Source organism: Heloderma suspectum, chromosome 8 (genome assembly GCF_057233095.1).
Source record: "Heloderma suspectum isolate Gila_16-S chromosome 8, 16-S_ref, whole genome shotgun sequence".
In the NCBI taxonomy this organism is placed as follows: Eukaryota; Metazoa; Chordata; class Lepidosauria; order Squamata; family Helodermatidae; genus Heloderma; species Heloderma suspectum.
In genome coordinates, this window is record NC_139465.1 from 47,250,954 (window position 1) to 47,277,911 (window position 26,958).

The window sequence follows — 26,958 nt, forward strand, 5'->3', positions numbered from 1 at the left end:
TTGTTCTTTTTGTTGGTTTTGTTAAAACTCACAATAAAAAAATAGAAAAAATTAGAAACAAATAATGCTTATGAACGTTTTTAGACAGTCTGCTGATGGCTTAGCCAGCACACACTGTCATGAAGTAGCCTGTGGTCCAGGGGGAGCTTTTGCCTCACTCATTTTATCTGCATTTCTGTCTTTTTGTTTTGTTTGTTTTCCATGCAAACAAACAAACTTCTAGAGAGCAATCCTCAGGAAAGCCTGCGTGAACTGACAAAAAACCTGAAATGGTTCTGCTGTTCCTCTCTCCCCCAGGACATGAAGTTCATGAGAGCGTTGACATTATCAACGATGAGGACGAGACCTACAGTTTTTCTTTCAGAGAGACCTCCTGTTTTTCAGAGGGGCGACTCAATTGTCTGAAATTACAGCCCATGGAAGGCTCAGTCCCACCTCATGCCAGGTAAAGGAGGGCATGCATCTAGATGCCAGGTGCCTTGAGCTGCACTCTGGGGGTTTAGACATCCAAATGCATGTAAGGTTTTTCAGTAGTTTAAAAGGTTCTCCAGTAGTCAAGAAAAGCCAGTTGCTACCTTCAGCATATTGTTTTATGATCCTGTGGCATCATTAGCAGAGAGGTGTCTTCTCACCTTTCACTTTCTGCATTGGAGGAAGGGAGGAGTCTTGGCTCCCTGACTTGCCTCCTCCTCTGCTCTTAATAATAGGCCTTCATATGGAGGTTGCCTTCTCCTTGCTCAGCATGGGGCTCCAAGGGGAGACGGGCTTGCAGCAGTGGTGCTGCCTGGAGAGGCTGGATCATGTCTGGCACAGCAAGGGCACATCCAGTGAGGCAAGATCAGATTAGGCCAGGTATGTTCCTGAAAGGCCAGGCCAGGCAGGGTCTTCTAGGACTGTAGAGAGATCACTAGCTGAAACTCACCCACAAAGAGCCATTGGCTCAGCAATATGGAGGGCCTTCCGAAGGGTGGCAGAACTGGATCTGCTGCTAACTGAAAGAGGCACTGACCGGGTTTGCACAACATGAGGACCCATCATGGGTGACAAGCCATGGTGGGTTGTCATGCCGTGAGAACCTGGACCAGTTCTCACAGGGTGGCTTGTGTGTGGGCAACAAGCTACCCTAATAACCCATGGCTTGTTCTTGGGGTTGTTCAACCCGTGATGGGTTGGCATGTCATCCGAACCCAGCACTGCCAGCCCATCATGGGTTGCGGGCATCAGTGAGTGAGCTGCTCAGCAAGAGCAGTAGAAACCCCTGCTGCTCTTCCCAAGTGATCTCACCCATGCCACAATGATAGTCCCTCCACTGGTGTCCAATCGGCACTATGGAGGGGCTGTCACTCATTCAGCAACCCTCTTAAAAAAAATTGCACCCCAACATTTGCACAAAGCAGGGCTAAAAATTAATTTTTAATCTAGGGTCTACTCCATTTTTAGAGCTCCCCTTTTACTGCAAATGAGAGCTCTGAAAACAAGGTGGACCCTAGATCACCCTTAAAATGACTTACAGGAGACTTGGGGAGGCATGGAAAGGAAGCGGGGACCCCGAAGGGTAAGTTCCACATTTCACAAGTTGAGAATAATTGTGCTCAGGGGCCCTTCCCCCCCCAAACCTGTCAGCTGTCAAAGGCTGTCAAACTAGCATATATGCAGCCCTGTCTTGTCAGTTACCTTTCATGTTGCCTAGTACACCTTGTTCCCTTTGGCAGCGGAAGCATACAAGGCAATAGACAAGGCAAGGCTATGTATTGTTGGACAGCTGTGACTGCACACCTCTGCAATTGCAAAAAACTGGGATTTTTAAAAAATTACTAAGACATTTGTGTACATTCCCAGGGTTGAAAACAAAATTGGCCAAGTTTTGTACAAATGTTGGGGTGCAAAAAAATAAAAAGGTCCAAATGCGACCGAGGTCGCGATTGGAGCAGGGAGGTGGACTTGGCAGCAGACAAGATGGGTTCTGCTGCTAAGTCCCCTGGGATATGTGCCAGAGCCAGGAGGACCAAGGGAGAAGGAGGGGGAGAACAACGCATGGTGTGCCTGATTGTCTGTTGGACTCACTGTGGGTTGTTCCAGTGACAATCCACACTGCGTAGCTTGTTTTGTAAGGTGGGTTGTCATGTCACGCAAACTCAGCCATTGTCCAATTCTGCACTGCTGGCTGCTATGGTGTGGAGGCAGTGAGGACTGCATTGGAGGGTGCCCTCTGAGTCCAAGGAGTCTGATAAAGCCACATTCTCTGACCTGGAAGGCCCCAAGGAGCAGGTGATGGGTTACTGGATGAAGTCCTACCCCCCTGACTCTGAGCCAGAGGAGGGATCAAGACCAGAGGACATGACAGACATTTCTCCTGAATGGTTCTCAGTGATCAAGAACCAGAAAAGTTTGAGAGCACTTAGTACCCTACAGGATCTGGCACTTGTAACCAGTTTTCTCCACACAGCCAAACCCAACCAACAAGTGTGTTTTCTCCCCAGGCTGCCCATTAACATCTGCTTCATGCCAACACTGGAAGGGGAAGTAAACTTCAATTTGACCTGCGATGTCAAGAGGAAGAGCCAGCCTCTCTGCTTGAATGTCAAAGCCACTGGCCACACCATGAATGTGTCCGTGAAGTGTGAGGAAAATGATGGTTTGGTTACTGAGTTGGACCCTGACCAGCCAAACCAGGTGCACTTCCATGAGGTGAGGTAGCCAGGAGCCTTAGTGGTACTTCACTCTGGAAAAAAATCACCATTTGCAGGGATTTTCTTGAGCCAATTCATTCCTGCACAACAACGCCTTAAGGAACAGTAGATGTAATAGCTGCCTTTGTTAATAGCTCCACCCGCCCACTCCCCCCCCCCCACGCTGAGACTCTCTGTAGGCTGAAACCAGAGCCATTCTTGGGATTTCATCTGTAGGGAAGGTGGAAACACAAAGTGAGGGGTGCTGGAACTCTTCCCTTGGAGATACTCTGATGCATCTTGACCAAAAGCCCAGTGGTGACGAGTTTCCTTCTTCCTCCCACATCGAAAGGCTCATAGTTTGGGGCTTGCTGTACAGCGCAGTCCTATTGTTATCTCCATTCCAAGGTGCTCAGGAAACACTTAAGATGGAAATGTGGCTCACCTGCTTAGCAACACTATACATGTTTACTCAGATGAGTGAAGCTGAGCTCAGTGGGGCTTGCTTCCTAATAAGCGTGTTTAGAGATTGCAGACTTGGTGAGCCTTGCTTATGAGCAGTTCTGCAATGGCATTAATACTGTGCCTTTTCTTTGCTCTGGACAGATGCAAGTGAATGATTATGCTCAATGTAATTTTTATATTCTGAACACTGGCAAGTTCAATTTCACCTTCTCATGGGAGTTCTGCAATGCCAAAGCATTGCAGCAATATTTTGTCATCTCCCCAAATACCGGCATTGTGGAAGCAGGGGCGCGGGTAGAAGTCACGCTGTCATTCCATCCGCTGAAGACATGCGCCCTGGAGGTTGAGCTCAAACTGCAGGTAAGAGCGAGGGTGATGTTTGTGATGTTTCCCCCCACCCCGGAACTGTTGTTGTTGTTGTTGTTAAAAATGTTTCTGGGCCTCCTTCCAGGGCAGAAGCCCTCCCAAGGCAGCTGGTTCCTTTCAAACGAAGATGGCTTCAAAGCCCTACAAGCACCAGCTGACAATTCTGAATTGTTTGGAATCAGCAATGGGCAGGGTTCAGGATGGGCAGACATGCAAAGTGCAGCCTCGTTGAGGTTCTCTGAAGTCTTCCTCGGAGCTCGTTTTGCCTCATTTGCATCCCCAATTGAAACTACGCATTTCCCCGCGCAGGCTAAGGCTAAAGCACGAACGCGCAGTTTGGGGGGGTCTGCCCATCTGTGCTCTTCCCCAGAAACTGAGCTCCCGCTTGTGCTGGCATTTGGGGTTGCAAACAGGATATGTCTGCATGATATATTTGCAAATAGGGACCAAACTCTTGTGCCTTCCAAGGCAGGGTACGATTGAACAGACTGAAGCTTAATCTAGACAGGATAGAAGTGCTCCAGGGGAGTAGGAATCCCAGTCTGGCATGGGGGCGCAGCCTACTTCGAGAGGAGTCGCACTCTGGGAGATGCGCCCGTGTGACTATAGCTGGACCATGACGTTCTCCCTGGGGATGCAGGCAGCAGGGCACGTTCCTGCCCCCCCCGCCCCCTGCTCCTGGGTGTCCCGGCAGTGGCTGTGGCCTGCAGTACTTTTGCCCAGCTGAGGCCTGTGTATCAGCTGTGTCCGTTTCTGGAGAAGGTGGATCCAGCCACAGTCTCACATGCACAATCATACACAGTTCAATTGCCCGACCTAGCAAAAATCACCAGCACGATTCAGCAGCAACAAAACTACCAGTACATAAAGATGCCAGTATAACAGGTACAATAATGATGTTAAAATGCACCACTAAAAAGCATAACCCTCCCAGAGCTACCAGATACTTAAAAAAAAAACCCTGACAGCAGCCCAAGATCGTCCTAGGCTAATAATGGGGAGCAATAAGGCATCGTCTCTCTGTGTCCCCAGATCAGCCATGGCCCTGTATTTACTTGTGTGCTGCAAGGCTCAGTGGTGACTCCCAGCATCCATTTCTCCTTTACCAAAGTGGACTTTGGCAACTGCTTCATCTACCATGCTGGGATGCCCATTTCCAAACGGATCCTTACGGTCACAAATAAGGATGCCAAGCAGGCAAGGTAAGCTGGCGTGATGTCTGTCAGGGCAGACCCATAGTCACAGAACAGCCCAGTAGAAGTGCTGGTGTTCGTTCAGGTGAGCAGCCCTAGGAGTGCCATGATGCTAGGCTATGAGAAGTCTGGAGGGCCAGCAGCAAAAGGAAAGGGTCCCCTGAACCAGGGCCTCTGGGGAATCCAGCGGGCAGGGCAACCAGTGCCAGGGGTCCCAGCAAGCAGGCCAGGGCCAGGCTGTCTGGGAAGCTTATCGAACCCCATCTGCTATGGGAAACCTTGTATTCTGAGATCTATCTGAAGTATTTTTATGTTGCTCCTCAGCCAAAAAGGCTCCCAGAGTGGCTCACATAGAATTAATGAAACAAGACAGTCCCTGCTGCAGGCTTACATGCTAAGAAGACATGACACACAAAGAAATAAGCAATGGGGAGGGAAAAGGGGGATCATTCTTTTAGCAGGACTGTTGGAATGGCCCTGCTCTCCTGCTCACCTCCCTCAGCTCAGCGTGCTGGAATGGCTGCCGGAACTGGTGGCTGCCTTAGGTAGTGTAGTCTCCAGGAAGGCAACCGTAGCCCTGTGGACCTTCCAGTCTTCATGCTAAGGGACAGGAGATCACCCATCCAGAGGTTCCTGCTTCCATCCTGACAGGCAGATCTTCTGGAGATGTGGAAGAACCCTCCGCTTGGGCCCCGCAGAGCTGCGGGATGCATTGCAGAGCCCCCGGCGGCCATTGTTTGTCTCGGCTTGCAACATGTTTCCACCCAAAGGGCTGTTTCCTCCGGAGCCCTGACCTGTGGCATTGGGGGTGGGTGGGGGGTGCATTTATATTCTGAATCTATATCAAAGCCTCCTTCCAAGGGGCGAAACCGCCCAGAAGCAATTCTGCTGGGGTTGCAATTACAAGATCTCCTGCTGCTAAAGAAGACCTGGCGGGATGGGTCTGCTGTGCCCCCCCACTCGGCGAGGGCCTTGCTGTCTCTGGAGGAAGGCACTTGCCCACCCCGCAGTGTGGCGGTGATGGCGCCACAGGGCCTCGTTCGCCCCTGCAAGGCAGTCGGCAGCCTGTGTGAAGCAGCCCTGAACGTCCCTCCGCCCTTCCTTGGCCTGTTGTGTCTGCTCTGTGCCGCTCGCGCCCTGCCCCGTGGTGGCTGAGCCACCAGCGTCCCTCAGCAGAGGGATCCTTCTGCCCGAGCGGTTTCCTGCCCCAGCATCGGCACAGTGCGTCTAACCGCTGAGCACAGCGGAGAGGGAGGGTGAGTGGCAGAGGGCAGGCTGGACCAGACGCGAGAGCCGATCTGTGTATGAAGTGTGCAAAGGGAGATGGCGCATGCAGACCGGAGGATGTGGGGAAGGGGGGAGAGGGGCAAGGACGAGCACCTTTTGCAGCCCGTTGCACTGGAGAGGCCTTTGCTGTTTACAGGGTGTCACTTACCAGTTATGGCAGTTTTACACACAAGGTAATTGGATGAATGACTTTTGCCATCTGGATTGGCAATGCGACGGTGTGCTCCTCAGTGCCCCCCCCTGCCCAAAGGAGATAAGGAATGCACTTTTCCGGCCATATTTGAGCCTCCCAAGTCAAGCTGCTTATTTTCTACAGCTATTCAGAGAACCTTTTATGGAATGACTCTTCAATCATTGTACAGAAAGTGCTATCAGTGACGGCTAAGTCTCCAAGCCTAGAGGAGACTCTGGTAGACCTTGTGGTGGGGCAGGGAGAAGGAGGTCTTTGCTTTTCACAAGGAAGGCAGGGAGCTTAGTCATGGCCTCTTCTGGCCTCTTCACAGCTTGGAATGCTTGTTCACCAACATGGCTCACCTTGAGCTTGGTTTCCATGCTGAAGTGCTGAGCCCTGGAGGAAAGATCGAGATGCCCATCTGTTTTTACCCCCGAGAGGCCATTTCCTACCATGAAGTCATCACCTTTGAAATCAACGGGCTCTTGCAGAGGAATATTGAGGTCTTTGGGAAAGGCATTGAGATGAAGGTGAGATTGAACTCCGGGATCCACAACGCTCTTTAGATGTCTGCTTTTGTGCCCTTAGCACCTATTGCTCAAGAATGGTCTTTCTTAGGCAGATTAGGAGGTACTCCTGAGTGTGCTACCTCTGTGCCAGATTGTTTCTTGCAGCCCTGTATTTGTATGATGTATTTATTTATCTGTTTATTCCTATTATTTATATGCCACTCTGCAGGATACAAGAAACATGACAAAACTATAAAGTCACCATCAACAGTACTGGCAGTTTTGAAAGCAACTCATCATGTCTTCTTCCCACAGGGCAGCTGGCAGAAGGTGGCTCCTGGCAGGGAGAGTCCCACTGAGACAGGGGCAGGGCTCTGGGGTTGGTCCTCCCTCCCTCCCTCCCTCTGGGAATCCTTCCCATGGGGTGGCTGATGGCAGATGGTCCTGGGCAGGGAAGTCAAGCCAGAGCAGGCCCTGAGGTCTTCTCTGTATGGAGCCAGCTCTCAGCAAAAAGCAGGGCAATTGGTCTGAGGCTGCTGCTGTTTTCACATTGAGGTAAAAGTGTGGGCCTTGGCATGGCCACTGCTTGGTGTATGCAGCGTTGTGCAGTACTTGGGAGTGCCAGCAAAGTCACTGTGGCCCGAAAGTGGTTGCAGGTGGCAAGGGAGAGTTATGGTTAAAACTCTTGCAAACCTCCTGCCTGTGCTGGAGATGAGGTTGCCGATTGAGAATAACCACCATACTGATTTAAACACTTCTGAGCTTATGGACTATTCTTGATCGTGTAAACCACAGGAGAAGGGCTGGGCAGGAGAGGAACCCTGCTCCCAGGCTTTCCAGGCTAAATGGAGACAGCAAGGAGCTTGACACTCTGTCCCTAGGGTTTGGAGATCATGGAAGGAGAAGGGGAACTGAAGGAGCTTCAACAGCTTCTTCTGGGCAATCCAGACATTATGAGGAAGACACAACCATTTTGAGCATTTTCTGCTTTCAGAATCATTGTTCACATTGAGTAAACAGTAAATTGGCATCATGTTCTGTTTTTCCAGAAGGTGCTGCCATTTTTTTCAAAACACAAAAGGAGCTCTGCTTGATCAAAATAAAGGCCTACATAGACCAACAGTGGCCTCTGGGAAGCCCACAAGCAGGACAGGAGGACAACAGCACCCTAGTAGGAACACGGGCAACTGCCTTGTCCTGAGCCAGACCCTGGGTCCATCTAGCCCAGTACTGTTGACAGTGACTGGCAGCAGCGGCTCTCTTGGTTTCCGGCAGGATTCTTTCTCAGCCCTACCTGGAGATGCTGCCGGGGATTGAACCTGGGATCTTCTGCCGGCCAAGCAGGGGCTCTGCCGCTGAGCCTCAGCCTCTCTCCTTTTTAACTCTCCCATTACTTTTCCCCAGGACCAGGTGTTCAGAGGCATGGTGCCTTTGATCCTGGATGAAATCTGTAGTCCTCATGACTAGTAGCCATTCTCTTTGTGATGTAGTCAGAGATCCTTCTGATATCCATGCCCTAGTCCAGTGTTCCCAACCTGGTGCCCTCCAGATGTGTTGGACTGCAACTCCCATCATTCCTAGATAGGTTTTGTCCATGCTGCTGGGAAAGATGGGAGTTGCATTCCAATACATTTGGAGGGTGCCAGGTTGGGGAAGGTGGCCCTAGCCCTTCTCAGTGTTCCTGTTCTGAATGCCACTTTTCATCGCACCTTTTTATCATCACGTGGCTGCTTCGCTCCACTGCACTGTGCCATTTTCTTACTGGTCCTGTCCGCTTCTTTCCCACCGCATCCTCACTGTGTCTTTCCCCTGCCCACAGATTGAAGTGGTAGAACCTCGCAACAGAGTGCTGAAATTTGGTGCGATCCCTCCAGGACACGCCGTGAAGAAGACGGCCACAATAATCAACAACAGTGTTGCTTCTGTCACCTTCAGCCTCAGTTTTGTGTCCTCCGTACCAGAGCTGCAGGAAACAAAGGTTACCTTCACTCTCAAATGGAGCTGTCCCGCTCCCATCAGCCAAGGGATCCCCTGCATTGATCAGCGGTTTCTAACACGTGGCTTGGGTGTTGGAACCCATGAGTATACAGTGGGCGCTTTTCTCCACCCTTTTGAGTCCCTTCTGCATTTGTTTACTGATTTGGACTGAGGATGATGATGAGAAAGCTAACTGCCTCCCAGTTAAACAAAAAAGTTGTCATTTAAAAAACCTTTTAAAATCCGGAGGGGCAAAGAGCCTGGTCGTGCCTGGGGTGGGGCGGGGGGGTGGTATTATGGCTGCCAGCAGGATGGTGGTGCCCTCCCTGTGCCAGCCAGGGAGAAAGTGCTGGAACAGATGTGGAGGGCAGAGCTGCGGATGGTGCACTGCACCTTGGAGACTTGGAGCAGCCAGGATGCTGCACTCGTGCTGGCAGGAGCCCCTGGGACAGGAGCAGCCAGTACTGAAGGGACACCCAGGGGGCCTGCCACTGCCAGGCAGGTGCAGCCTAGCAAAGTGCAGAGGAATCAGGGAAGGAGCTTCTAACAGATCTTTCCACAGCCCGTCCAAGTGCAATCTGATGGGAAGGAAAAGGAGAACACTTTGGTAAAGTCATTCCATGATTGGAAGCTACAGCTGCCCGTCACAAAACCAAGTCTTCTCCGCTGCCTCCCCCTGCCCCCTTCCTATCTGCTAGGTGTTTTCCATTCATGGGGAACTTGGGAGAGGTTCCAAAGGTATCAAATCAGGCAAAATGAAAGCTAACAACATCCTCCCAAGGCTCTGAGATGAATCCAAAGCCCCCAAACCAGCTGCCTGCTTTGCCTTGGACTGCTTCGGACATGAGCTGCCCTGGATTCCGAGGTGGCCCCCATATCTTCAGAGTGGGGATATTTGACCCCCCTCAGACTCATGCGTGTGAAAAGACATCCTGGCCATTTGGTTGGGGCAACACTAATAGCATCGACTTTGGGCAGAAACTTAACGGGTTGGATGCCAACTTAGAGTAGACCCACTGAAATCATTGGCAATTAATTTAGTTGTGACTAAGTTGGTTGAGTAATTTCAGTGGGTCTACTCTAAGCATGACAAAAACTGGATCCAATCCAGTTTCTCTGATGATGTTCATCTGACTTCCACTTCAATACTTAGGCTCCATTTTGAGCAAAGTAAGAAATGCAATTCCATAGCAGACAGAGCCATTAATGTCTACTCAGTCAAGTTTGACCTCTGGAAAGCTACTGAAACTAAGCCTCAAAAACAGAGCAAACTTGCACCAAGTTTGGCTGCCCACCAATTGCAGCTTGGCCAAGGGGTGGGAATTCTAGCCAACTTTTGTAGTTGATCAACTTTGAAGTAGAAAACAGTGATGACCACACATTTACAAGGTACAAATTGAGATGCAGGAACCAAACAATTAAGAATTTGGATTCAATGTGAACTGGAACAAGCAAAATAAGTACAAAATGATATGTTTGCACTAACTACTTCAAAATATATTATTTTCTTGTTTGTTTGTTTGTTATGCTAAGTGAATGAAGCAACTGGGGAGGGTAATTGTAATTACAATTATTTTTGTTAATTATCTGCAGCTATCAGCCAAGTCACAGTACTGTTTCGCTCTCGCTCTGCTACTTCTCGTGGCCTGCGCCCTCTCTGCCCAGCCCAGCAGACTTCCTGCTCGGCCCTTCTGGGCACATCTGATCAGAGTGCTGGGGGTGCATCGGACCAGTGATGCCCAACCAGCCACTCTCCCATGTAGACAGCCCCCTTGTGCAGTTCCCATTGTTGCAGGTGCCAGTGGTTGCAGGATCAGGTAGACAGAGCAAGAAAGTCCTTTGTAGGGGGCAATGCCAACAGCAGGACCAGACCAGTCAGCCTTTATAAGGCCTCTGTATCTCGCTGAGACAACAGCTCTTCAGTCCATATCTTCTGCAGAGCCTTGTCCAGAGTTTTGACAGATTGCCTTGCTTGGAAGTGACTTTGCTTTATCATGTTAAGAAAATATCTAAGGTAGGTTAGAAATGTATTAAGGCACATCACAGCTGACGGGGAGACAGTCAATCCTGTGTCACACCAAATAAAAAGAAATAGGATGCATTTATATATACTGAAAGTTGGAGAACAAAGAAAATACACTATGCATGCTCAAGAGCTAATTTAACTCAGCAACAGTGGTATCAGCACAGCTGCCTTCGTATCTTTAGGGATGAGCTTACTTTGGTGGGTAGGAATTGCTTGCAAGTTACAATTACCTTCTCATGGTAATTACACACACTCTCTCTCTCTCAATCCCATCAGGCACCTTGTTTGCTTGCTTGAACCAAACTACTCAAGAGGCCTAGTCAGGCCTACCTTCACAATCCCCCCGTTGGACCATCAGGCTCACAATCTAAGCTTGTATTGTTATCAGTTCTTCAATTTTTTATCTCTTTCTCATCTTTTCACATTTCTCTTTGCATTCTACTGACCATCAGGTGCAGTTCAGCTTTATGTATACTTTTAGTAAGGAATTTGATACAACATTTAATCAAGGCAATGATCACACGGAACAAAACAATACAAACAACAATTATGCTTATTACATTGTACATCTTGCTAGGTGGCTGTTTCTGGTAGATCTAGGTAATAGGGTTTAATCGTTTTAGTTTGATTTAAGTGGGATTTGGATCATTGGTGTGCTTCTATGGGCATGGACTGGCACATGGCTGCAGATCTAGCAGTTGGATATATTTAAGTCTACTTGAATCTGGTTCACCACTTTCAGGAAAGTGTTCTTTGCTTTCATGCAACAAAAGATGCCAAGCAGCAGCAGGATGCAGGTGGGCCACATCATGAGAATGTGCCAGTGGTGGATGCTGAGACAACTCTTTCTTCACTAACAGGAGCTAGCCTCACTGCTAGGCTTATGCTCACCTTGCCAGCAAGTGCTTGGCTCACTACTGGTTTCTTAGAGGTGGCTATTTTGTAATCCAGAGATGGCCAAAGTGCCAAAAATCTAAGAAGATCTCACACAATAGCAGGAAAAAGGGCAACAAGGCAGTACTACGATGGCAACCAGAGATGTTCTTCTCTTTCGGGTCCAAAATGACCCAAAGGGCTGATTGTTAGGGCATATCCAGCGTTGTCTGGTTCTAGGGCATGTCGTCTCCAGGGAGCAACACTTTCTTGCAGTGGGATGCAGGGATCCAGGTAGGCTGTCTTTGTAGCTTTACGGCGGTGTGGGTGGTCAACAGCACCTGATGGGGTCTTTTCCAGTGAGGCTCAAAGGAAGACTTCTTCTGATGGACTTTGATGTAGACTCAGTCTCTAGGCTACAGGTTGTGACGCTATCATAGGAATGTCTGGAAGCGCTTTTTAACCTGTGAATGGTAAGCCTTCTCACACATCATTAATGCTTGGCAATAGTTCAACACAGTCTCATCACTTAAATGTAACTTAGTACGATGTTCTTTTATAGGCACTGACGACGGGAGTTTTCCTATGAGGATCTCATGGATCCAGTTTGTCACTGCAAAGTGGCACACATGCTCAGCAGGGCCAAAGTTAGAGCGTCAGGCCATTTAAGTCCAGTTTCAGCACAGATTTTGGCTAATTTGTTCTCTAAGACTCCATTCTTTTTTTCTTTCTACCAACCTTGCTGGCTGGGGATGGTAGGGGCACTGGAAATGCTGTTGAATTTGCAGAGCTTTGTACACACAACCACTAATACATATTAAAAGAACAACATTTCTTTATCTAAATGAAATCTATTTATATGTTAAAAGAATGCTTACATGTCCATTAACTCTTGGTTCAGTCACTCTGGTTTCCAGGGGAGTGATGGGGTGCCATACTTCAGGGATGGTTATCTGAGCAGGTGGTGCACCTTTCCCCTCTCAGACAAGAACAGATAACCTGCCAGTTCACTCAGGATTCTATAGAGCAAGTCTCACGAAGTTAGAAAACTGTCAGAAAGTACACACACTGCTGCCCCCCCTTCACCAAGGCCTTTCTCCTTTGGCAGCAAAATGAGTTTTTCACAGTACAGAAAGATTGTACTTTATCAGGGAGAAGGTATACAGTGTGAAGAGTGATCACTGTGCATTGTTTTAGCTTCTGTTTGTAGCAAAAAGTGCTGCTTTCACTGTATGTGAATATAGCTATGAGAACAAACTCTACAGTCATGAAAACTGCCAACTTTCTAACAAATCAGTGTACTTGTGCTATTGATTACTGCATTATTACGGCATATGATTCTAGGCAAATTCACACCTGACTACTTGCTATTCTTCTCTCACAGATTTTATATGCAGTTGTTTATTAAACAATTAAAACAAATCATATATCATTAAGCTTGCTAGGCTACATACAAAGCAAAAAGACAAAGTAAGACAATAACAATAACCAATATAACAATGGGATAAGGCACAACACATAGGATTTCAAATCTACTGTTACTTCAGTGTACAAATATATCTCACCAGTGATTTCCAATAAAAGTTTACACTTGCTTGTTGTTCAGTCGTTCAGTTGTGTCCGACTCTTCGTGACCCCATGGGCCATAGCACGCCAGGCCTTCCTGTCCTCCGCTCTCTCCTGGAGCGTGCTCAAGTTCATATTCATTGCATCGGTGATGCTATCTAGCCATCTCATCCTCTGCCGTCCCCTTCTCCTTTTGCCTTCAGTCTTTCCCAGCATCAGGGTCTTTTCCAGGGAGTTTTCTCTTTGCATTAGGTGGCCAAAATATTTGAGCTTCAGCTTCAGTATCTGTCCTTCCAATGAGCACTCTGGGTTGATTTCCTTTAAAGGTAAAGGTGTCCCCAACTAGTCGTGTCCGACTCTAGGGTGTGGTGCTCATCCCCGTTTCTAAGCCGATGAGCCAGCACTGTCCGAAGACGCGTCCGTGGTCATGTGGCCGGCATGACTGAACACCGAGGTGCATGGAACACTGTTACCTTTCCCGCCAAGGCGGTACCTATTTATCTACTTGCAATTTCTTGCTTTCGAACTGCTAGGTTGGCAGAAGCTGGGACTGAAGACGGGAGCTCACCCCGTCACGCGGCACTCGGGTCTCGAACCGCTGTCCTGCCGACCTTCCAGTCTGCAGTTCAGCGTCTTAACCACTAAGCCACCGCGGCCCTGATTTCCTTTAGGATGGACTGATTTGACCTCCTTGCAGTCCAGGGGACTCGTAAGAGTCTTCTCCAGCACCACAGTTCAAAAGCATCAATTCTTCGGCGTTCAGCCTTCCTTATAGTCCAGCTCCCACAGCCATACATTACTACTGGGAAAACCATAGCTTTGATTAGATGGACCTTTGTGGGCAAGGTGATGTCTCTGCTTCTTACTATGCTGTCTAGGTTTGCCATAGGTTTGCTCCCAAGGAGCAAGCATCTTTTAATTTCATGGCTACAGTCACCATCTGCGGTGATCTTGGAGCCCAAGAAAATAAAATCTGTCACTGCTTCCATTTCTTCCCATTCCATATGCCAGGAAGTGATGGGGCCAGATGCCATGATCTTAGTTTTTTTAATGTTGAGTTTCAAACCAGCTTTTGCACTCTCCTCTTTCACCCTCTACAAGAGGCTCTTTAGATCCTCTTCGCTTTCTGCCATCAGGGTGGTATCGTCTGCGTATCTGAGGTTGTTGATAATTCTCCCGGCAATCTTAATTCCGACCTGTGATTCATCCAACCCGGCGTTTCTCATGATGTACTCTGCATATAAGTTAAATAAGCAGGGCAACAATATGCAGCCTTGTCGTACTCCTCTCCCAATTTTGACCCAATCGGTTGTTCCATGTCTGGTTCTTATTGTTGCTTCTTGACCCTCGTACAGGTTTCTCAGGAGAAAGGTAAGGTGGGCTGGTACCCCCATCTCTTTCAGAATTTGCCAGAGTTTGTTGTGATCCACACAATCAAAGGCTTTAGCGTAGTCAATGAAGCAGAAATAGACATTTTTCTGGAATTCTCTTGCTTTCTCCATGATGCAGCGAAAGTTGGCGATTTGATCTCTAGTTCCTCTGCCTCTTCGAAACCCAGCTTGTACTTCCGGTAGTTCTCTGTTCGCATACTGCTGAAGCCTAGCTTGTAGGATTTTGAGCATCACCTTGCTGGCATGTGAAATGAGCGCAATTGTGCAGTAGTTTGAACACTCTTTGGCATTGCCCTTCTTTGGAACTGGAATGTAAACTGACCTTTTCCAGTCTTGTGGCCACTGCTGAGTGTTCCAAATTTGTTGGCATATTGAGTGCAGCACTTTAACAGCATCATCTTTTAGGATTTTAAATAGCTCAGCTGGAATACTGTCATCTCCGCTAGCTTTGTTGTTACTAATGCTTCCTAAGGCCCCCTTGACTTCACTCTCTAGGATGTCTGGCTCAAGTTCAGTGACCGCACTATCATGGCTATCAGGGACATTCAGATCTTTCCTGTATAGTTCTTCTGTGTATTCATAGAATACACAGTATTACACTTATTATACACAGTATTACACTTGCTTAGACTACTTTAAAAATCTCATTCTCATCTTGACAGCATCATCTAGCACATGCAGCATCTCTCAATAAACATTCAGTTTAGCTTGCATTTTCTTCTTTGTGAAGTAATACTTACTGGTACACACAGAAGGCTGAGGTTGAGCTACAATACATGTTCAAACACATTAGCTATTTTTATTTATTTTTATTTTATTTATTTCATTTCTATACCGCCCAATAGCCGAAGCTCTCTGGGCAGTTCACAAAAATTAAATCCAAGCAACACACAATAAAACAATTTAAAATATACAGAACATTAAAACCACAATATAACGATACAACCACAATAAAACCTAGCAGCAGTGCAGGAGTTTAAAATACAGATTTAAAACAGCAAAGATAAAAATTTAGAAAGCTAAAATGCTAAAATGCCTGGGAAAATAAAAAGGTCTTCACCTGGCGCCGAAAGGAATACAATGTAGGCGCCAGGCGAACCTCACTAGGGAGCTCATTCCAGAGCCGGGGTGCCACAGCAGAAAAAGCCCTCCTCCTAGTAGCCACCCGCCTCACTTCCTTTGGCAGGGGCTCACGGAGAAGGGCCGCTGATGATGATCTTAAGGTCCGGGCAGGCACATATGGGGGGAGGCGATCCTTCAGGTAACCTGGCCCCAAGCCGTTAAGGGCTTTGAATGTTAACACCAGCACTTTGAACCGGGCCCGGAGATGGACTGGCAGCCAGTGCAGCTGGAAAAGTACTGGCGTAATATGAGCTCGCAGGCCAGTCCCTGTTAACAATCTTGCTGCCCTATTTTGGACCAGCTGAAGTTTCCGGACCATTTTCAAAGGCAGCCCCACATATAACGCATTGCAGTAATCCAGACGAGAAGTTATCAGGGCATGGATAACTGTAGCTAGGCTATCTCTGTCCAGATAAGGGCGTAGTTGGTATACCAGCCTATGCTGATAAAAAGTGCTCCGTGCCACTGAGTTCACCTGTGCCTCAAGTGACAGTTCTGGACCCAAGAGCACCCCCAAACTACGAACCTGATCCTTTAGGGGGAGTGCAACGCCAGCCACACACAGGGGCCATCTACATGAGCCTTTTATGCTGAGTTGAGGTACTTTTGCTTAGATGATGCAGTTACCACTTCGCAGCCATCCGTGGTTTTCCCCTGGAAAATGCGATTTCCAAGGATGCGTTTTGCTGCAATGTTTTTGGTTTGCTGTGGATTTCCCGTGGTTGTGAGCCATCTGTCCCCTCCCCAAACCGACTTTGCATTTTGCGGTGGGCATGTTGTAGGTGTGCGTCGCTCTGTGACACCCCTTTACTCCCCCCGTCCCTTCGCAGCTGCAGTTACTGAGGCACAGAGGGTCATTTTCATCTATTTAATCACACTTTTGCACATTTTTGCAGCTTCGTATCTTTGCAATGGTTGCTTTTGGACTCAGTGCCCCAGGGCTGGGAGGTCTTGGGGGATGACCAACATCACTCCAGCCACCATTTCGGAGCTTTTCGGGGTTGTGAGTGCGAACCATCGTGAAAATCTGAGGCTGGGGAACTGACAAACAGATGGCGTGGAAATGAAGGAGCCCAAAACACTCACTTTTTGCCCAATGAGGGACAGAAAGACACAGCAGAGCCCCTAAAATACAAAACAGCCACTGAAGTTTCACACCCCACACTCACGGGACTGCACGTTGTTGTTATTCAGTCGTTAAGTCATGTCCGACTCTTCATGACCCCATGGACCATAGTACACCAGGCCTTATAATTTCTTGCTTATAATGAGCAAGTTACAATTACCTTCTCATAGTGTCACACACACACACACACCACACACATACACACACACTCAATCCCATCAGGCACCTTGGTTGCTTGCTTGAACCAAACTACCCAAGAGGCCTAGTCAGGCCTGCCTTCACAATCAGAAAGTCTCACTTTAGCAGGCAGCTTCTTCCCCTATACAGCTTGAGCCATGATGGGACAGGACAGCCATGAGAAAGCTTTATTGGTCCATTAGACTTTTGATGTTGCTATAGCAGCATCCTGGACACAAGGAACCACAGGAGATCTAATTCCCATGGATCCTGCCATCCCAGTAACATCATCAGAATCTATGGGAACAACTTTTCTTGTGGACCTTTGTGCCTGGGACACTGCTCAGCATGCACACAACCATGTCGTGTCTGGGAGGATCCATGGAAAATGTAGTATCCATGGCTCCACCTGACTTCATTAGGGCATCAAGAGCCATGGGAGCTACATCTTCCATGAACCTGTGCATTAGGATACTGCTAAAGGTATCCCAGCATTTTGCCACTAGAACCAAGTAGGTTTTTTGGAAAGGGAAGGAGGCGGTATTGGAGTGGAGCTTGCACATGCCATAGCTCAGAATGGGGGCGGTTTAGTTCACTTGAGGCAGAGCCCTTCTAAAGCAGTCCTGGAGGCGCTTGCCCATCATTCATTGTATCTCCCTGCTGTGAAAGCCACATCTGTTCAGTATCTGCCTGTTGTGCAGCTGTTAAATCCCCTGAAGCCCTGCCAGACCAAAAGGTGACAACTCTAGCCACCAGACATGCTGGTCTGGGAGAGAACACCCTGAGGTTCTGTGAGGCAGTGTGCTTTCTGCCGAGCATTAAACTGAGTGTCTTTTGGACAGGTTCTCACCATGTCTCCGTCTAGTGAAATAACCCTGAAGGCCAAAGGAGGCACCTGCCACGTGGAGGTGATGTTTAGCCCAAAGAGCCGCATCTTGCAATTCACAGAGGAAATCCTACTCGACTGCCAAGGGATCCTGCGCACCCTCTTTGTGGTGCAAGGCTGCTGCCAGGGGATTGAAATCAGCCTGGACCAGGATCATGTCCCCTTTGGAGCAGTGGTGCTGCGGAGCCAGGCTTCCCGACGCATCACCCTGCAGAACACTGGAGACATTGGCGTGGGGTAAACAACTTCAGCTCTTAAAACCGAATGCCTGCTTTTGAATGACTCAGATCACATATTGGCCTAAGGACTAGGGAAGTGGGTAACTGAAAGCAAAACACGCTGTTAAGGCAATGCCACCTAGCTAACCCCTTCCACCAAACCAATCACCCCACCCCCACCCCCCACATACTGCCATAGGGCTGCACCCATCCCTTCTCAGTGGCTCCTATTCTGGCAGTTCCAGTCCCTGGAATAGCCAGCATTTCCCTGCAAGACGAGGTCCCCCAGCTTCAGAATGACGCATCAAAACTGCATCTCATCTCTCTTCCATATCTCTTCTCCTTTAGTACAGTTGCTGCCATGCAGAGATCAGCAACTTGCAGTCTCTGAGATCAGCCTTCCCTCACCCACCTGCTGTCCACCAGCTCTCTTTACTTCCCTGATGTGCATCTTGCAATGGCCCAGGGGAGGAAGTGCAGACAAGCGTGCATGAGCCAAGGACATGCAGAGCGCGCCCCACGGAGGCTGCTTCCTGAGTCATCTTCCACTCTTCTGAAGGTTAAGAGCTGGCACAGGTGGGTTCCCCACCATCAAGGAGGGAAATCCTCAAATCCTCTCCTATTCTTTTCTTTCAAAGGTTTAGATGGGATGCCAAGCGCTTCGAGCCAGACTTCTCCATCAGGCCTGTGGAGGGTTACATTTCCCCAGGAATGGACGTCTCCTTCGAAGTGACCTTCCACCCCTGTGAACAGAGCCAGGACATCTGCTACGAGAACCTGCAGTGCCAGATCCAGGGCAGAGCTCCTCTAAGGCTCACCCTGAGTGGATGCTGCGTGGGGGTCCCCCCCGTCAAAGAGGTGACACGTAGGACAAAAGTGGAAGTGGTGCCCCGCCTTGCCAGGAGGACAGCACCTTTCTTTTCCCCTGGGAACGGCCCACTCGGAAACGGGCCTTGGTGGAACTAACTGGTGAAATGCTCTTTGCGGCTGTATCGGCATCCGCGCATTTTCACATGAAGAACTGGCTACACCTCGTCCTATGTCTTGTCCCCTATGAACTGTCTCTGATTCACGTTCCATTTCCTAGTTTTGTAGGGAGCTTCCAGATTTTGACTTCTTAAGCAACAATATTGCAAAACCTGGGAGGGAAGCAGAAAATAGCTCAAGGAAGAGCTTTGGAGAGGCTGTTGCTGGGGCAGCAACTTAGCTGCTCTCCCCTCCTCCCCACTGCTGATCGTCCTAGTGCACATTTTGAGCAGCAACAGTCAGCCCAGGAACAGCCATGCTGGATGCCAGCTTCACCCCACACGGTCCCACAATCCCTCTGTAAAACTGGTGATTGAAAGTGCCCTTTTATGTGAACATTAACGCTTCGGTCAAGTGGTAATAATTTCCAACAATGTACTTTGCGCAGGTCTGCACAGAACCTCTCTCCTTCTGTCTGAGTTCCAGCACTCTTTCTGTGGGCAGGTCCACCCATGCCACAATCTCCTGCAACCACAGCTTTTTTTCTTTCTGGGAAGGGTTGTGTGTGACCTGCACAGGGCGTTCCATTCCATCCAGCTGCTTTGCTATATCCCATAGGGCAGGGGTGCACAACCTTTTTGGCCTCAAGGGACAAACACAGCTTTGCCAGGGTGGGATGAGGGACATGCACACACCTTCTCCCTTCCCCTGTGACCTAATCCCTGCAGGGCTAAAGCAGCGATCTGGACTACCTTGGGTTGCTGGAGAAGGGAGAATGCTGCAGCCTCCTCCCTGCCGCAGCCCCCCTTGCCCCCAAATGGGAATGTGCTAAAACCATCTGTCACATGTTCACAATTCAAACATAGTCAGGCCAGATGGAAAAGGACTAAGAAGCTTTCCCTTGCAGGTGGTGAGTTTCATGTGCCAGGTGCGTGCAAAGCACACCCAGACCATCATGCTTTCCAACCGGACCAACCAGCCCTGGACCCTGCGGCCCATCATTGAGGGGGAGCCATGGAAGGGGCCCGAGTTCCTGAGGGTGGAAGCCCACCAGCAAAACAAGCCCTATGAAATCACCTACAGGCCCTTGGCCATGAATGCAGAGAATAAGAAGGATCAGGTAGGCCAGCAGCAAAGAGAGACAGAAGTGTGTGTGGGGTGGGTGGGTGGGTGGGTCTCAAGTCAGAGCTGCCAGGGAAATTGGGGATGTTTGAGGGCTTCCTTGCACTAAGCAGCCTGCTCCAGATGGGTTGCAGCACCACTCCCAGCATCCCTCAGCCAGCAGGTTCTGGGTGTTTTGCCACACGCCATCTGGAGGGCACCAGGCTGGAGGAGGCTGCGCCAACGTCTCTCCTCGGCTCCTTGGTCTGTCATCTGCTGCCCTTGTGAGAAGTATTTCCACTGTGGACCACAGCGGCCTATAGCCTGGTGGGCTCTTTTCCTTATCCCTGCAATCACAGTCAGAACGTGTTCATCGCTCATACAAGCCAGCATTCTACCACTGAAGCTTCCCTATCGCTCCAGCAAAGTGTCATTACCAAGGGAAGCCAACTGTGTGTTGAAGAGAAAAGGCTTCCACAGCAGGTTGAGTAGTCGTAGCCTGGAAGTCACTCTATACACTCCCTTGAACTCTTCAAGGTGCTTGAGAACCTGATAGTTCTCGTATTGCTCAAAGCAGTCACTGTTCACAAGCCATATCCTGTGAGACTATTAAGATACACAACATGAGCCTCCCCCTTTTCTCCTTGCCTACAGGGCTCCATCTTCTTCCCGCTCCCAGATGGGACAGGGCTGTTGTACCTCCTGCAAGGCACTGCAGAACCTCCCAAGTCGGCTGGGAACATCATGAGGGAAGTTCCATGCAAAACACCCTACACGGAACTGTTCCCCATCTCCAACTGGCTAAACAAGCCACAAAGGTCAGTGGGAGAGGAGGTGTCATAGGGCTGAGGCCAGCAGCCCACGTTCCCCCGCAGTCCTTTAGCTAGGCGCAGGAGCCCACCACCTGCCAGGATTCCACGGTTCCCGGTGCGTAGGGCCTGTCTCCAGGGTCATGTTGCGGGGATTCCTTTACTGGGACTTGCTCCGACTTTCGTCAGGCCCCTTGCCTCCCCTCCCCTTGCTTACAGGCTGAGAGCTCCCCATGTCCTCTCTACTGTTCCAGTGACTGAGAGTGGCGTTCTCCCAGAACGGGGATACTTCTCTGCCCCAGCCCTTACTCCCAGGGTCTATCAGGGCAGCCCCCAAGAAGACCCGCCAGTCACCTTCCCTCACCTTGAGCTACCCTCTCGGGCTTTTGCCTGCCCTCTCTGCACCTCTTCTGCCTTCTTCCTCCCCCAGAGACAACAGTGAGAAATTCCTGCTCAGAACAGTGGGAGATGGCTAGTCAGAGTGACTGTGCTCCTGAGGAAATAGCGCTTTCCATAGTGTCCCCCAAAGTGGCATCAACTGGTGTGATCCAGCTGGTGCTGAGTTGGCCCTGGGAGAATTGTTTTTGAGTTCAGCCATGAGAATAGAAACATAGGAAGTGGCCTCATCCTGATGCACCCTGGGTCCATCTAGCCCAGTATTGTCAACACTCACAGGCAGCAGCGGCTCTCTGGGGTTTCAGCAGGGCTCTTCCCCAGCCCTATCATGGGATGCTGCCAGGGATTGAACCTGGAACCTTCTGGATGCAAAGCAGGGGCTCCACCATGGAGCTACAGCCCCTCCCATTTGCCTTGATGCAAATGGTTTTCAGCCTCAGTTCGGAGAAGTCTTGGGCCTTGTGCAACGACCAGCACCAAGCTCCAGGGAGGCAAAATGAAGAAGGGCTGTGCAGCACACTGGTCCTCAAAAACCTGGGAAGCAATGGTGAAAGGCACCATGCCAGCAGTCTGTGGTCCGGATCCTTCTGCTCGGTTGCACGGTGAAGCTGTTATGTATCCTGGGTGGGCACTGTGGCGTAGTTATTGCTTTGAACCTCGGCGGCGCCTGTAGAGCCGGGAGTGGCAACGGTGGCTGGGGCTTCTGCCAAGTTCTCCCCTTCTGTGTGTGATAAATTAAAGACTGTTGCGTTGGAGGCCTGCTGAGTCTTACAGTCATTCCCTCTACCTGTACAACAATTTGTGGCGATGATCCTGAGAGCTATGCAGGCAGCGAGGACTGTGAATCCATTTACACGGCTCACTGGTAAGCAGCCAGCTAGGCCCACTGAAGAACTTGAGCAACTCCTGTGTTGTTTTTAAGGGAATTGAAATCAAAATGGCTGCTTTTGGACTTATCGAAGAGATTGATGTGAGTCAGCCTGCTTCCTGGGATTCTTATGCAGAACGGCTTTCATTCTGTCTGGAAGCAAACAAGATAGCCGGTGCTGAACAAAAGCGAGCTGTGCGCTTAACTGGTTGTGGGCCACAGACATTTGCCATAGTAAGCTCCCTCACTGCTCCTGCCTCGCCCCAAACTAAGTCATTTGAGGAACTTTTAGGATGACTGAAGATACATTTCTCGCCAAATCCTTCAGCTATTGCGCAGAGATTTAAATTTCACAAACGAATGCCGCAACCTGGAGAGGGCATCGCCACTGCTATTGCAGAACTGCGTCACCTTTCTCAACACTGCAGCTTTGGGGGTTTTCTAGCGGATACGTTGAGGGATCGCCTTGTCTCTGGCGACGCCTCCTGTCTGATCCAAACTTGACATTTGCACTGGATCGAGAAAAGGCATCAGCCAGTGAGACTGCATAACTATATGTCACAGAACTCGGGAGAGATGCAGATGATGTAAACGCCATCTGGAGCAAGCAGGCTGAGATTTCTGGGCAGCAAGGTCAACAGAACACAAGAAATGCACCCTCCATAAAATCTGCAGATAGGCACTGGCTTAACTGTTCCTGCTCAGTCTGTGGAGACCACATCAGCGCTCTCTGTGCAGATTCAAGGATGCCGAGTGCAGGTTATGCAAGAAGAAGGGTCACCTGGAGCGAGTCTGCCGTTCAAAATCTGCCAGCACAGACCTATAACAAAGGAACCATAGCCAAGAGTCACTCCACCTAGCATCTCATGGGGTTGATTATCCACAGGGTGATGAAACTCAACAGCTATATCACTTTCAGAAGGTCTGTGGCAAGGAACCTCATGATTCTGTGTTGTACGCAATCAATGGCAGGAAGTGAAAAATGGAAGTGGATTCGGGGTCTGGGGTATCCAGAGACCCCTTTTATGCACATATTTTCTGGGACCCTTGCTCCAAAGTTGTCAAGTCCATCCTGCATTCTGCGCGATTACAATGCAAAGAAGGTCGATATCGTTGGATGCTGCACTGTAGGTGTACAGAATGGCTCCTTCCAAGGGAAGCTCCCACTTGGAATTGTGGAGGGGCAGAGGAAAAATGTCTTGGGGAGAAACTGGTTCTCTTTAGTAGGGATTAGTGTTCAAGGAATTCAGCCATTACTACAGGGTGACCAGCCAGATGGGTGATTAATAAATTTAATAAACAAACATGTCAGCTTGCAGCAATTATTAATAAATTTCCAAGGGTATTTTCTGAAGAATTGGGAGAATGCAAAGGGAAGCCAGTGTCACTCCATCCAGATCCATCTATTGCACCCATTTGCAGGAAAGCCAGGAATGGGCCTTTTGCGTTGTGAGTAGGGATGTACAAAAGTCACTTACCTTTCCGTGGATTATGTTCATGGTGGGGGAGGAGGTGTTCCGTCCCTCCCCTCGGAATCCTCGACGGGGGGGGGAGGCAATCCGTTCCTCCCCCCCGGAATCCTCGACAGCCGGCTGTGCTTCGCGGTGGCTTCGTGGAGCAGCTGGCCAGGCCCAGGCCAGAGCTGTCCGCAGCCGGATTTCCAGGAGGAATCTCCGTCAGCTGTTGGTCCTGGGAAAGAGGAGCGTGCTCCTCTCCCAGGAGCGACTGCTCTTCCTCAGAATCAGAACTACTCTGGGATTCTATGGGCTCAGTGTCCACCCTGACAGGAAGATCCTCTGGGGCTTTGGATGGCCTGTCTCTTTCCTGGGACTCCCACCAGCACCTTTCTTGACCTTAGACTGGCTTTGCCCACCTGGTGTCCTCCAAGATGTGTTGGACTTCCACCATCCCCACCCAGTACATCTGGGGGGCACCAGGTTGGGAAAGGCTGCTTTAGGCTCTTTGAAGTCCATTGAAAAGACATACTATCCCCATGGGGGATGGGGATGGAGTACGCTAAAGATTACTGCACCTTCCACCCCCAGACCATACTCATGTCATGTGCAATTATCATAAATCAAAGAGGAAATTTATTCAAGAACCATGATATAGTGAAGAGAGAGACCAAAGGAAGGCCCGCCCAATGAAATGCGACCCCTTGGAGTTGGCTGCCCTGTTCTAGACTTCAATGGCTATGTTGGACCAGAGGGGCAAAATGGATACCTGCTGTTCACAGTGGGAGCTCCTGCCCAATGCTTCTCTAAGACAAAAGTAAAATAAATGAAAAGTTCTCCAAGCCACCGACTTTAAGCCCCAGACCTTCTCTAGTTGTCATTGAGCTTCTCTGTTACCTTTTGGGGTCATACTGGTCAGGTCAGTCAGGTCCCACCTTCAAAACCTGCCAAAGTACTCCATTCCCCCTCCTGATCTGATGGCATGAGGGCTTGTGTCCTAAGCTGGACACCTTCCAGGAGAGCAGGGTGGCCAGCTGACCAGGAGAAAAACCATCTGGCTCACTCTTGTGCCTTTAACGCTAGCTTGACCTGCAGAAATCAGCCAGGGAAGCTTTTTACGGCATGGGAATAAACATCACCATGCGCTAACATCCACCCACCATGCAGAGGCCTGCCTCTCTATCTAAATGTTGAAATGTTGGCAGTCCTACAAGAGAGAGGGAGGCTTGTTTGTTCAGTGCCAAAAGCAGAGGAGAAAAAAAGATCTGATGTGAATTGGTTGGGCTATGCAGGCAGTGGCTGATGCTAGGATTATGCTGCTGCAGTGCAAACAGAGGGCTTTGGCTATTGGGTAGCATAGCAATGTAACAAATAAATAAAAATAAACTGGGTGACTGCCCCTTCTCTGCCAGGTTCCGTGTAACAGTTGACATGCTAAAACCGGAAAGACTGGAAGTCACAACCACGCTGAAAACTCTGGACTATGTTGACGTCCCTGCCTCTGCCAGGAAAGACCACAAGCTCACCTTCTTCTCTTACAAGGAAGGCATGTGCAGTGCCAAGGTAAGGGCCCGCCTCCTCGAGGCTCCACCCCACCGGCTCCATCCACTGAGCGGCCTGGGCTTTGTGGGCAATCGGCGCTGGAAGGGGGATCCCAGGAGCTCGGGGGGCCTGCATCAGGGCAGGCCCAGAGGTGGGCTGCTGAGCACAGCATCCTCGAAGGCAGGCGGTTCTCCATCACTGTCCAGCCCTCCCTGGGGCCAGAGGCATTGCCAGAGGCCCTTATTCTCATTGCCTGCCAAGCTTTAGGCACTTTGTGAAAAAGCAGTACTCCAATCAGAAACTTAGAAATGCATGTTCTGTGTCAAGTGTGCTGCAATTGTTTTCTCAAAGGTTCTGTGTCAGCTGAGAATGACTTGCCCATCTTTCCAGTCACCTGACCTGTTTTTATTTCTTCTTTTCTGAGACCGGCCCAGCCAGGGTTGATGAGAACTGCCATCCATAATGGTTTCAGTGATGCTGAGCTCTTGCCCTTTGGAATGCTCAACCCCTCTGCAAAGCAGGGAGGCTACTTTTTGCACAGTGGCTCAGAAAGGAAGATGTGTGCGTGTGTGTTGCGGGGGGCGGGGGGCTTCAGAAGAATTTGACCCAACTTGGTTTGCATTCTGTTACGACCTGGCTTCTTCAGCCAGAAGGACTTGCCAAGGCTCCTTGATCTGACCAGTCTTGACCTCCTTCCATGACTGCAGGTGACCTTCCGCAATGAAGCGACCCAGGAATTCTTGTTCTACTTGGTCACTTTTAAGGCCATCCCGTGCGGCCCGCTTGGCACAATTGAGCTGACAACCCCCGTCCGGCACAGCACGTCCTCCTCCCTGAAAGTTGAGAACCCCCTGCACTATCCAGTGACCTTTAACACCGACTGCAGAGTTCCTGACATCAACTTGCCACCGCAGTTCATTGTCCCTGCTCAGTCTGAGGTAGGAAATGGCCTCTGAAAGAGCCCCAAGGGCAGGAACAGTGGCAAGGGACCACGGGCGCTGGGCAGGAGAGCGGCACTGTCATTCTGCAGTCAGTAAAGGGACACCGACATTATCTTTTCCTCTCTATGTTTTTTGGGCTGGCCCTCGCAGAAGTGTGACTCTCCCCCCTCCTCCAGTAGGCTTTGTTACAACAGCTGCCCTTACTGTTGGTTCAACGTTTTCTTCCCTCTCTTTTTCTTTTGGCTGTGGTGGTGGCTTTCTCCACTGCCCTGGTTGTTACCATCTGCAAGACTTGAACCCGGGACTCAGGCAGCAGGGCCTCGGTGTCTGAAAACGTTTGCCTGTCCTGAGGGGCGGCCCTTGTACAGGCTAGGCGAGAGGACCTGAGGATCTACTGGGGCCCTGGCTGGCTCTGCATAAGTGCTGCTCTGGGCTTGGTTCCTCCGTCCGAGCAACGTGTTCCATGAAGCAGCCACAGAGATGGCCCTTGCCCACCGACCCCCCTTCTTCCTTTGCTCCTTGATCGGCCTGTGGTCCTTCTCAGAGCTTGGATGTCTTTAGTCTGCTGAAGGACGGCACAGATCTCTCCTTGTGTGTCATTCTTCACCATCAGTTCACGCTTCCTTCCTCTTTTGCAGGCTCTGATGCAAAGCAGTCAGACTCTTCACCTGCAAAAGGGTTCTCTTCTGCTCTCTCACAAATCTTCCTCTGTCCTGTTCTCTTTCCCCTTCTGCCTGACCTCCAGCTGGCTCCTTCCAGAACACCCTTTAAACACACCTCCACTTGCTCTTGCATCCTCCTGTGGAAATCCCCCCTCCCCCCGCTGCTTTCCTTGTCTCTTCAGGTTGCAGGCAGGAC

At 49.8% G+C, this 26,958-nt stretch overlaps 1 protein-coding gene across 1 annotated transcript in view; it reads left to right on the forward strand.

Annotated features, from left to right (window-relative positions):
* HYDIN (HYDIN axonemal central pair apparatus protein) overlaps positions 1-26,958 on the forward strand; it is a 337,764-nt gene that overhangs the window by 306,539 nt on the left and 4,267 nt on the right. Inside the window, exons 73-84 of the mRNA XM_084812324.1 lie at positions 298-445; positions 2,481-2,688; positions 3,276-3,494; positions 4,533-4,702; positions 6,484-6,682; positions 8,481-8,639; positions 17,762-18,042; positions 18,662-18,881; positions 19,897-20,109; positions 20,745-20,908; positions 25,030-25,180; positions 25,867-26,097. Of these exons, the coding sequence (XP_084668450.1) occupies positions 298-445; positions 2,481-2,688; positions 3,276-3,494; positions 4,533-4,702; positions 6,484-6,682; positions 8,481-8,639; positions 17,762-18,042; positions 18,662-18,881; positions 19,897-20,109; positions 20,745-20,908; positions 25,030-25,180; positions 25,867-26,097 (2,363 nt within the window). The remainder of the gene's footprint in view (positions 1-297; positions 446-2,480; positions 2,689-3,275; positions 3,495-4,532; positions 4,703-6,483; positions 6,683-8,480; positions 8,640-17,761; positions 18,043-18,661; positions 18,882-19,896; positions 20,110-20,744; positions 20,909-25,029; positions 25,181-25,866; positions 26,098-26,958) is intronic.